Raw genomic sequence first — 12948 nt, 5'->3', positions numbered from 1 at the left:
CGTCGGATGAATTAGACAGGTTGGAGGCATTTTTCCAGCAAAGTGATGTTGACTTTGATATTTCTGTTGATACTGATTCTGCGGGATCGACTAGTTATTCACAAATATCGGAATGTGCAGCCAACCCGGACCCGCCTTTTTATATTCCCGCGCTGGAGGGACGAGAAAGGTGTCCGTTTTGTTTTGCACAGCCCTGTGTGACGCATGAGGACTTTCGTCAAGGATGGTGGCCGATGGAAAATGTTGAACCACACCGGAAAAATCATCTGTACAGAAAAGACCTGTACAGAAGATTCTGGACAATGCTTTACCACCGAGGAGTCTGGAATCTACCTGAATACATTGTGAAGAAAGAAAACGCACTGGAGCTCGACGCACACAGAAGGAAATTTGTATGGAGTAAAGATAGAGACAAACGCGACATCATGCCGAACTGTGTGATATCTCTTATACGGACATGGTTCCCAAATCCAGCTTGCACCGCCTACATGGGTCATTTGTGGGAATAGACAGAAGTCGTCAAGACCTGTAACGCTCGTGTTTTTTTTAAATGCCTGCATTCCATTTATGTTTGCAAAAAGGTTGAACTGAATGTTCGTGTGTGTGTCTCGGTTGAGAAGTAGATCCTGATGTTTTCAAAACAATTTTAAATTTCCTTTTCATGGTCATCTCAACACGAAAATCATAAAACAAAACAAAATATTATGTTCACAAATTAAAAATAAAAACGGACAAAAAGTAGCAGGAAGAATTCAGATGAACACTGGATATAAAAAGCGGTCAACTCTGTGCTTTCTCAGTGCTCAACGAACGTTGGTGTTAGGTATCAGCTCCAGCGGCAGTGGCCGCCAGTGACCGGAATGTTGGGGTCGTACGCCATCTGGATGACGTATTCCAGGTGGTGGGTGCTTACAGCAGGAACTATTCTTAGGATTCGGACGTTGCCTACGGCTATCATTGGCGCCGCCCACTTTGGTTGACTGACAGCCGTTTGATTTTGAATTCAAACTTGGTGAGTGAGAATTTTTTTCTGAAAAAGCATGTTAGAAGGTTGTTTGTGATAAAATTTTGAACTGCATGTGTAGTGTTCATGCAGATGTAATCACTCGCACAATTTTGTGATTGTTGTTGTACTGCTGCCGTCGTACTTTACAAAAACTTGGTTCAAACGAGAGCTCGTTCCATCAAAGCACCCAATCACAAACTGGTCGTGGCACGCGCCAGTCTGCTTTTATACCCGGCCCTCGGCCTTTAAACCAGCAGCTTAAACTGAATAAAGCATTGTTCATTGTTTAGAGTTACAAACAAAGAAGTCCCTGAGTACATTCAGTCACTATTTCAAAGGGCAACCAACAGGTATGGTTCCAGTAAATTCATTCCACCTCGCCCTCGACTAGATTTGTACAAGTCTAGTCTTGCATTCTCCGGATCTTCAGTATGGAATTCGCTTCCAACTGTACTTAAACATATTCCATCAGTCAAGGCCTTTAAAAAACAAACACACAGACATTTGTTCGAAGTCTGATTTAAAGTGAAACAGTTATTGTAACATTGTGGCAATTCGTAAATTGGTTTATTCCGATATCTTAAACCACCCTAATTTAATCAATACATAAACGTTATCTTATAGCTTCACATGTATATTAGCATGCGTGTATGCAATTTATGCATGGAAAAAGATACGGGATACGACTCTCTTTTTATGATTGTTGTTTTTCTACACTTGACTTGCTATTTGTTTGCTTGCTGTTGTTGTTTTTATTCAGGACCTCATGTTCTTATTGAACGTAACTTTGCACTCATTGTTATTATTATTATTATTTATTTTATTATTATTAGTGTTATTATTATCATTATTATTATTTTATTGTTATTAATCTTATTATCATGAAATCATCATCATTGCCTTCATTGCTATTATCATTGTTACTTTTGCTATCTTTATACTTCATAGTTTTTATTTAGTTAATCTATAACTTTTGATTTGCTTTTGAATGTTACTTACAGCAGTCCCTCTTATGAACGGACACCCTTGGGCCATAGCAAAACTGTCCGTACATTGCAGGTGTCCGGTCACAGGAGGGGTGACCACACCACCCCCTCCCCCATACACTCACACAGAGACACACAAACAACAGGATTGAGTCTATGCTAATCACTTCTTGTGGCTACTAAACAATAAACTCCTAATACTTCTTTAAACGTTCTGTAAAAATGATTTGTATGAAAAGTGTTGAAAAGAAGAGATAAAATAAATCCTCAAGGCAGTGAACACACTCACCATGCACTGACATACGAAAGCAGCCACACAAACACAGCACAGAGGAGCGTGTGCAGATGCTTTGCAAGAATAAGCTTGAAAACCAGTTTGAATAAATAGCAGCAGATAGAGCTGCATGTCATAATCATGTAATTTATTTTCATCTTGTCTGGCTTTATTGACTGCATGCCGATCATGTGGCATGGCAGTGACTTTTCACTCTTCAGTCGGAAATACACTGTACATAACACAGCTCCCACTCTCCCTCACTAATGCCTACCCCAAGCCGTCACAACTGATGCTTGGAAATTGTGTGGAAGAGTACACCTCTGTATTTCTCTCCAATGCTCTTCCTGCTGACATGCAGTGACACCGGACACCCCACAGAGTTTAGTCAGCTACCCCTCCACCCACCCCCCCCCCCTCCCTCTCTCTCTCACTCCCTCCAGCCATGTACTGTTTGGGGCTGTGGCCAGAGAGGTCAGCTCCAACTGTTCACTCAGAGCAAAACCAGTTGACTGTGTCGTAACTTTTGACAAAGCAAGACAACTGAAGGGTTCACAGATTAGGCAACCGACTCACTGGTCAAGGCTGAGGGGAAACAAGAGTATCTTGTCAATGAAAGAGGTTACACACAGACACACGATGCTGATAACTGTGGCCGGTTTTTCACTCTCTTTCGCTCAGGACCTTCATCGACTGTGGTTTCTGTTGTTTACGTCCAACAGACAAGAATAGAGAGCACAGTGCAGTTTCATGTTGGCATCTTCGCATGTACTCCACTCCTGACCAAAACTACCCCCCCCCCCCCCCCTCCTGATGGGTACAGGTGCACTCAAGTTACCAGTGACTGTCGTCACGCCATTGCGGCTGTGATCTTTGCACCAAGAGCCGGACTGCTCTGTTATCGATTTTGTTGTGGTGAAAATTTGACGATGGTCTGTCCGTACATTGGAGGTATGACCTGCTGTTGGGACCAAAAATGAGTGTCCGCGTCCACGTTTTGCAGGTGTCCGTTTAAGGGGGGGCAAATATAGAAGGAAAACACTCCGTGCCGAGCAAATGTGTCCGTACATGTCAGGTGTCCGCTCACGCCGGGGGCCGTACATTGCAGGGACTGCTGTATTACCATATGTATGTTTCGTCAAATTCGTAGTGTCCATATACTCTTTTCATGTGTTGTTTTGTTCTCGTCTTTGTTTGCAAGGACAGATTGTAAGACTAGGCAATGCCTAAAATCTCCATCCTTCTGTAATAAAGTTTAATCAATCAATCAATCAATCAATCAGTCTATGTCATAACTTGACTCAATGTCAAAAGAATGGGCAAACTCACAGCGTTTGAGAAAACATCTTCATCGTTTGTTATAACTTGACTCAATGTCAACCGGGGTCAGGCTATATCTCCAATTAGGTGGCGGGGCGACCATCCCCAACCCGCCAGGTCCCCAGGCGGCGGATAGGGGGCATCCCTTAGATATAAGCGATTGCAGCGATATAAGTCGGGCTTGCCCGGACGAATAAGCTGTCCTGGACCAACTGGCGGTGTTCCTATCAGAGCGGGGTGGTTAACAGGTGGCACTGTTGACGCACCACTACGTCAGCATAGAGTGAAACATCCCCCAGCTCCCCCCTTGGTTAACCTCAGACATTATCGAGGCTATGGCGATGCGTGATTATTTTAAAGAGCGCAACATAAAAACAGAGTATAAACTGCAAAAAAATAAAGTTTTAGACACAGTGAGACAAGCAAAGGCAGAATATTTTAATAAACTGATTTCTGAAAAAAGGGATACAGCTACAATCTGGCGAGCAGTGAATGAAATTCTTGATAAATCTAGGAAGGGATCAACCAATACTCATTCACAAATATCTCCAAATGATTTTAACAAACACTTCATTTCGCTAGCAGACAACCTAAAATCTTGTCTCAATCACAATGATTCCCTTGATACGGATGATTGTTTTGAAAAATTAAAAACATTCTGTGGACAAAAGTTGACTCAAACTGACACGTTTTCTATTCCTCCAATCTCAGTGCACGAAGTAGGAAAACTGGTAGAACAAATGGCGAATAAGAAGTCAATGGGTCCAGACAAGATTCCAGTCAAGTTGCTAAAACTTGCTTTACCTTACATTGTCGATTCCCTAACTTATGTTTATAACCTAAGCATACAACAAAACGTGTTCCCTTCTATTTTAAAGTGTGCAAAAGTATTACCCCTTCCAAAAAATAAGGATCTTACAGACCCAAACAACTTTAGACCTATTTCCCTCTTACCTGTTCTATCTAAACCCTTAGAAAAGCACATACTAAAACACCTACTGGCATATATGGAACAAATGAATCTGTTTCATCCTTTTCAGTCTGGATTCCGCTCTAAGCATTCCTGCCACACCGCCTTAAGCTCCTTATGCGAGACTTGGCTGTCAGCAATAAACAAAGCAGACATAACGGGAGCGTTGTTTTTGGACTTTAAGAAAGCCTTTGACCTAGTAGATCACTCACTTCTACTAAAGAAATTAAAGTGTTATTTAAAAGACGACTCAGCCTGTGCCTTTTTTGAATCGTATCTTTCAAAACGGAAACAGTATGTATCCATTAACTGTAAAACTTCGTCAAATGAGTTTGTCAGAAGTGGTGTCCCTCAAGGGTCTGTATTAGGACCTATCTTGTTCTGTATTTATATAAATGATTTACCCCTTCATGTGTCCGATGAAAAAGTTAGATGTGAGTTCTTCGCGGATGACTCTTCTGTTCACACCAGTCAAAAATCTTTGGAATCCGTCAACTCTTCTCTTCAAACAAGTGTGGATGAAATCACTGAGTGGTGCGTTTCTAATGCAATGATCATTCATCCGATTAAAACAAAGAGTATGGTGATAACCACGAGACAAAAACACCAATTAAGTCCTTTACAATTACAACTGTCAGTTGGTTCAACTCAAGTGCAGCAAGTTAGGGAACATAGATTATTGGGTGTTACCATTGATCAAGAGTTGAAATGGCAAACTCATTTGAGTAATATTTGCAAACTAGTATAAAAAAATTTGTACCTGTTATCAAAGTTAAGGCATTACGCTGATTCTGCAGCACTCAAAATGTTCTATTACGCCCACATAATGCCTCATATAAACTTCGCATCGACACTTTGGGATAACTGCAGTGATGTTCATTTAAAAAGACTCAATTCCCTGCATCGCCGAGCTGCAAAACTTATTCTGCATGATTTGAATAGGTCCACGGATGATAAACTAAAGCTCTTGAATTTCCTCCCCTTGAAAGATCAGTTGACGTTAAACAAGGCTGTGTTCATGTATAAAATTCTAAATGACGACTGTCCTAAATATTTGCAATCACATTTCAAACATGCCACAAAAAGATATGGGTCCCAAAAAATCATCCCTCCCATACCTCGCATAGACCTCTACAAATCGAGTTTAGCCTTCTCGGGAGCGTTTCTCTGGAACTCCTTACCCCAACAGATAAGAAATGCAACTTCAGTGAAAATGTTTAAGAGACAGTCACGTTCACACATCATTCGTGAATGAAATGTCTTGTTCGATTGTTATTTTGTTAAACATTTTGTACTAATGTTAACGGATGTGTAGCTATCGGAGCAACTTATTCCCAAATGAAAGGCATAACTATGTCAATGTAATTTTGTAATTTTTTGAGTTCTCCTTATGTAATTTCTTAAATGCACATTGTGTTGCATTCTGTACAATGTATTTCTGTATTTTATATGATTGAATTTATATTTGTAATGTGCGTCTGTCTTTATGTGTTGTATAAAGGACAGGTTGGAAGAATAGGCTTTGCCTAAAACCTTTATCCTTTTGTAATAAAGTTCTGAGTCTGAGTCTGAGTCTGAGTAAATACCCTATGTGCTCATACGGGTTCATCACGCGAGTAAGAGGCGCGTTAAATCCTCTGCTACCTGTGCTCCCGGGTAAGGTCCCTGACCAGGAGCTAAGGGTGGGGTAACCCCGACAGAAACCTCTAGTGCTGAAGTCGGCGGTACTGAGCGAGACAGCGCACTTTAACGGATCACAGTACCATGCACACCATCGCCATGAATACACGCCATAAATACACTCAATGTCAAAAGAATGGGAAAACTCACAGCGTTAGACAAAACATCTTCATCGTTTGTCATAACTTGACTCAATGTCAAAAGAATGGGCAAACTCACAGCGTTATAAAAACATCTTCATCGTTTGTCATAACTTGACTAAATGTCAAAAGAATGGGAAAACTCACAGCATCAAGGTCAAATAACTAAACCTAGCAATGACATCATACACTAAGAACTGCTTTACACATTTTTCCTACCAAAATACATGTGACCTTGACCCAAGGTCAAGGTCATCCAAGGTCATGCAACACAAAGCTGTTAATTCAAGACATAGGAAGTACAATGGTGCTTATTGGCTCTTTCTACCATGAGATATGGTCACTTTAATTTCCTTTGTTGGATCAATAAAATGTTATGAGTTATGAGTTATGAGTTTTAGTGGTTCACTACCTTATTTTGGTCACATTTCATAAGGGTCAAAGTGACCTTGACCTTGATCATATGTGACCAAATGTGTCTCATGATGAAAGCATAACATGTGCCCCACATAATTTTTAAGTTTGAAACAGTTATCTTCCATAGTTCAGGGTCAAGGTCACTTCAAAATATGTATACAATCCAACTTTGAAGAGCTCCTGTGACCTTGACCTTGAAGCAAGGTAAACCAAACTGGTATCAAAAGATGGGGCTTACTTTGCCCTATATATCATATATAGGTGAGGTATTCAATCTCAAAAACTTCAGAGAAAATGGGGAAAATGTGAAAAATAGCTGTTTTTTAGACAACATTTATGGCCCCTGCGACCTTGACCTTGAAGCAAGGTCAAGATGCTATGTATGTTTTTCGGGGCCTTGTCATCATACACCATCTTGCCAAATTTGGTACTGATAGACTGAATAGTGTCCAAGAAATATCCAACGTTAAAGTTTTCCGGACGGACGGACGTCCGGACGGACGGACGGACGACTCGGGTGAGTACATAGACTTACTTTTGCTTCGCATGTGAGTCAAAAACATCTTCATCGTTTGTCATAACTTGACTAAATGTCAAAAGAATGGGAAAACTCACAGCGTTAGAATAAACATCTTCATCGTTGACAGTCATCTTCCTTGTGTTGCAACGGTCAAGGAGCGTGTGAAAAATGACGTGGGTGCTGTTCTGGGTTGCCTGGCAACCACGGTCCAAGAGAGACAGCTGCTTGATTGACAGGTCCAGTTCCTGCAGTAAAGCATCATGGGAAACTTGAGTGTGTTAAGTAGAGTGACTGCAGCAAAGCATCATGGGAAACTTGAGTGTGTGTCAAGCAGAGTGACTGCAGCAAAGTATCATGGGAAACTTAAGAGTGTGTCAAGCAGAGTGACTGCAGCAAAGCATCATGGGAAACTTGAGTGTGTTAAGTAGAGTGACTGCAGCAAAGTATCATGGGAAACTTGAGTGTGTCAAGCAGAGTGACTGCAGCAAAGCATCATGGGAAACTTGAGTGTGTTAAGTAGAGTGACTGCAGCAAAGCATCATGGGAAACTTGAGTGTGTTAAGTAGAGTGACTGCAGCAAAGTATCATGGGAAACTTGAGAGTGTGTCAAGCAGAGTGACTGCAGCAAAGCATCATGGGAAACTTGAGAGTGTGTCAAGCAGAGTGACTGCAGCAAAGCATCATGGGAAACTTGAGAGTGTGTCAAGCAGAGTGACTGCAGCAAAGTATCATGGGAAACTTGAGTGTGTCAAGCAGAGTGACTGCAGCAAAGTATCATGGGAAACTTGAGTGTGTCAAGCAGAGTGACTGCAGCAAAGTATCATGGGAAAGTTGAGAGTGTCAAGCAGAGTGACTGCAGCAAAGTATCATGGGAAAGTTGAGAGTGTCAAGCAGAGTGACTGCAGCAAAGTATCATGGGAAACTTGAGAGTGTCAAGCAGAGTGACTGCAGCAAAGTATCATGGGAAAGTTGAGAGTGTCAAGCAGAGTGACTACATCAAAGTATCATGGGAAACTTGAGAGTGTCAAGCAGAGTGACTGCAGCAAAGTATCATGGGAAAGTTGAGAGTGTCAAGCAGAGTGACTGCAGCAAAGTATCATGGGAAACTTGAGAGTGTCAAGCAGAGTGACTGCAGCAAAGCATCATGGGAAACTTGAGAGTGTGTCAAGCAGAGTGACTGCAGCAAAGTATCACGGGAAACTTGAGAGTGTCAAGCAGAGTGACTGCAGCAAAGCATCATGGGAAACTTGAGAGTGTGTCAAGCAGAGTGACTGCAGCAAAGTATCATGGGAAACTTGAGAGTGTCAAGCAGAGTGACTGCAGCAAAGCATCATGGGAAAGTTGAGAGTGTCAAGCAGAGTGACTGCAGCAAAGCATCATGGGAAACTTGAGAGTGTCAAGCAGAGTGACTGCAGCAAAGCATCATGGGAAACTTGAGAGTGTCAAGCAGAGTGACTGCAGCAAAGCATCATGGGAAACTTGAGAGTGTCAAGCAGAGTTGTTGCGAAAATGTACGCAAGCTATTCAGGTCCATACAAATACCGAGCACCGTCAGGCACCTATGATTTATTTAATTAGGTGATGCAGCAAGTGCCTATGAATTGTCGGGAAAACCGAAGTATAATTACGTCAAAGTTTCGCTATCAGTTGACGTCATTTTGTTTGTCGTCAAGGAGTTGTCGTATTTCTTGAAGGAGTTTCCTTCAAAGCTTATTCTTTTACTTTCGATGTGATCGTTAGTTTACTTTGTTCATTAGTATTGGGAACATAAGGAGTTAGATAATAAATGAGGTTATTATTAGGTACGAAATTCTTGATCGCTATTTTCGCGAATAGACAAGAGTTTCCATTGGTCTAGGTTAGCTAACAACGCAAAGATGAGTTTCGGTTAGCGATTAAGGAGTCTGCGCAGAGAGAGAAAAGAATAACGATCAAAAAGAAAAGGCAACGGAAAGTGGAAGAGAAGGAACGAAAGCATGAAAGGACCACAACGACACCGTTCTATGCCTATGCCTAGAAGCAAAAACCATCGCCAAGGGCGAACGAAGTTGGCAAAAGCTTCCACAGCGGAGACACCCTGTCTTTCACGGGGCGACCAGAGATCTGGCAGCGAGCGACAGCGGTAGCCGGTAACCGTCAGGGTGATGGAATCTTTTCTCGGTAAATATGTTTTTTTAGATCCAAGGTGATTTTCCCAAGGTTACCAAGTTAATTTTTATGAGCACTGTATTGGTCACGGTATCACAAGTGTGATCAAATACCAAGATTTTATGTGATCACTGTAGATCAAACGTAATACATTGTATGAACGTTGAGCAGCATGAGGAACGAATGTGGATAATTAATTGTTTATAAAGTGCTGTAATGAATGATATAGTTGGATCTCCATTTGAATAACAAGATGTGTTTTTATCACACAGGTCTCAGGGGAAAAGGTTTGTATGATGATAGAATAATTCCCAGTTCTGAGACTTGTCATTATTTCGACAGATATGTTGGTGTTTCGAGTTACGACTACGAGTTTCCAGTTCGAGATCCGAGGGATGAGTTTTTTTCGATCAACCCTCTAACTTCGTCCGATGTTTTCCTGATCATCAATGATGAACTTTATGTAACCGTTCGACGATAACCAGCCTGGACCACACGACGTTCCGACTGTCAACATCATCACTGCGTATTTTCAAGATGAGTGACTTTTAGAATTAGATCCAGGATATATGAACGATACAGAAATGAAGAATAACCCGGCGACCACGGAACAAGCCAGTAAATAAAAGTTGAATCTATAAATTTACAAATACGTCTTGTGTGTTTTGTGCATGAATCTGCAATAGTGGTGTGATAGAATTTTTTTTAGAAACAAAATTCATTCTTGTTCTGATTTATAACGTAAAAGGTGAGGTCTTCGTACCCTCCGAGTACGCAACAGACTAGGATCCACAACAAGAGTGACTGCAGCAAAGCATCATGGGAAACTTGAGAGTGTGTCAAGCAGAGTGACTGCAGCAAAGTATCATGGGAAACTTGAGTGTGTCAAGCAGAGTGACTGCAGCAAAGGATCATGGGAAACTTGAGTGTGTCAAGCAGAGTGACTGCAGCAAAGGATCATGGGAAACTTGAGAGTGTGTCAAGCAGAGTGACTGCAGCAAAGTATCATGGGAAACTTGAGTGTCAAGCAGAGTGACTGCAGCAAAGCATCATGGGAAACTTGAGTGTGTCAAACAGAGTGACAGAGGAGTGTGTGTTTCAACGTCCCTTCAACCTATTTGGCCCTGTGGGATCCAGACGGGAGTGTGTGACGAAGGAGAGTGAATGAAAGGGGGCTGTGTGTGTGTGTCTGTGTGTGTGTGTATGTGTGTGTGTGTGTGTGTGTGTGTGTGTGTGTGTGTGTGTGTGTGAGTGTGAGTGTGTATGTGTGTGTTACCTGTATCAAGACAAAGGGCAGGGGCACTGTTATGGTGTCAGCATTGCATTGTATGTGTGCGTGTGCGTGCGTGTGTGTGCATGCATGTGCATGTGTGCGTGCATGTGCGTGTGTGCATGTGTGTGTGTTTGTGTGCTTGTGTGTGTGCTTGTGTGTGTGTGTGTGTGTGTGTGTGTGTGTGTGTGTATGTGCATGCGTGTATATGCATGTGTGTGTGCGTGCATGCATGTGTGTGTGTGTGTGTGTGTGCGTGTGCATGCGTGCGTGTGTTACCTGTATCAAGACAGAGGACAGAGCCACTGTCATGGTGCCAGCACTGCACTGTGTGTGAATGATGTGCTGCAGGTTGCCTCGCATGTCGCTTTCTTGTTTACCTCCCTTGACAGTCGCACTTCCCCGTGTCCCCTCCTTCCCTGTCCCGGAGTCGACACTGTCCGGCGAGGGGAGCAGTGGATTCCTGTCCCACGTCTGGTCACGTGACAGGGTGTCTGAGAGAAAAGGATGAGAGTTAATTCACATGTGGCAGGGTGATATAGTATTATGGAGTTAAGTTTACATGTGGCAGGGTGATATAGTATTATGGAGTTAAGTTTACATGTTGCAGGGTGATATAGAATTATGGAGTTAAGTTTACATATGGCAGGGTGATATAGTATCATGGAGTTAAGTTTACATATGGCAGGGCAATATAGTATCATGGAGTTAATTCACATATGGCATGGCAATATAATATCTTGGAATTAAGTTAGATATAAATATGGGAGGGTGATATAGTATCATGGAGTTAGTCTAGATATGGCAGGGTGATGTAGTATTATGGAGTTAATTTACATATGGCAGGGTGATATAGTATCATGGAGTTAATTCATGGATGGCAGGGCGATATAATATCATGGAGTTAATTCACATATGACACGGCGATATAATATCTTGGAGTTAAGTTAGATATAAATATGGGAGGGTGATATAGTATCATGGAGTTAGTCTAGATATGGCAGGGTGATGTAGTATTATGGAGTTAATCTACATATGTGACCCTCCACCACGGAATGAGTCGCATGTCACCTTTGCATGATTTTCATATTTTTACATTTTTCTAAAGAGTGTTTCATGCTCTATCCAGTGGTGAAAACCGTTTTAGAAAAGAGCGAAAACTGTTTGAGTTATAAGCGTGTGACTAAGGTGACCCTCACACTGTTACCAGACACTCCCCGGACTTTTATTAACCCTAGCGCAGAACCGCGCGAGGTGACATGCGACTCATTTCGTGGTGGAGGGTCACATATGGCAGAGTGATATAGTATTATCAGTTAAGGTTACATGTGGCAGGGTGATATAGTATTATGGAGTTAATCTACACGTGGCAGGGTGATATAGTATTGTGAAGTTAATCTACATATGGCAGGGTGATATAGTATCATGGAGTTAATCTACATAATGGCAGGGTGAGATAGTATTATGGAGTTAAGTTTACATGTGGCAGGGTGATATATTATTATGGAGTTAATTTGCATATGAGAGGGTGATATTGTGTCATGGGAGTTCATTCAAGTATGGCAGGGCGGTATAATATCATGGAGTGAAAAAAACATGTGGCAGGGTGATATAGATAGTATCATTAAATTAGTGACACATCTTAGCATAGCAGTAAGATACATTTAAGCTATAACACAACTCTACTTGAACAGGTTCAGAGTCAACACAACTCTACTTGGACAGACTGAGAGTCAACACAACTCTACTTGGACAGACTGAGAGTCAACACAACTCTACTTGGACAGACTGAGAGTCAACACAACTCTACTTGGACAGATTGATTGTCAACACAACTCTACCTAGACAGACTGAGAGTCAACACAACTCTACTTGGACAGACTGAGAGTCAACACAACTCTACTTGGACAGACTGAGAGTCAACACAACTCTACTTGAACAGACTGAGAGTCAACACAACTCTACTTGGACAGACTGAGAGTCAACACAACTCTACTTGGACAGACTGAGAGTCAACACAACTCTACTTGGACAGACTGAGAGCCAACACAACTCTACTTGGACAGAGTGAGAGCCAACACAACTCTACTTGGACAGAGTGAGAGCCAACACAACTCTACTTGGACAGACTGAGAGTCAACACAACTCTACTTGGACAGACTGAGAGTCAACACAACTCTACTTGGACAGACTGAGAGTCAACACAACTCTACTTGG

The 12948-nt window shown here is 41.9% G+C and overlaps 1 protein-coding gene across 2 annotated transcripts in view; it reads right to left on the bottom strand.

Annotated features, from left to right (window-relative positions):
* The window catches only part of LOC138948389 (transforming growth factor beta receptor type 3-like), a 66524-nt gene that overhangs the window by 22603 nt on the left and 30973 nt on the right, over positions 1-12948 (bottom strand). For both annotated transcript variants that reach the window (XR_011449983.1, XM_070319919.1), the window contains exons 9-10: positions 11011-11225; positions 7409-7558 (exon numbers count right to left, since the gene is read on the bottom strand). Coding sequence is in view for 1 of the 2 variants with exons in the window: in XM_070319919.1 (XP_070176020.1) it covers positions 7409-7558; positions 11011-11225 (365 nt within the window). In the remaining variant the exon portion in view is untranslated. The remainder of the gene's footprint in view (positions 1-7408; positions 7559-11010; positions 11226-12948) is intronic.

The sequence above is a fragment of the Littorina saxatilis genome, linkage group LG15, assembly GCF_037325665.1.
Source record: "Littorina saxatilis isolate snail1 linkage group LG15, US_GU_Lsax_2.0, whole genome shotgun sequence".
Taxonomy (NCBI): Eukaryota; Metazoa; Mollusca; class Gastropoda; order Littorinimorpha; family Littorinidae; genus Littorina; species Littorina saxatilis.
Note: the sequence above shows the minus strand (reverse complement) of the source record. Positions and strands in the feature narration are given on the sequence as shown.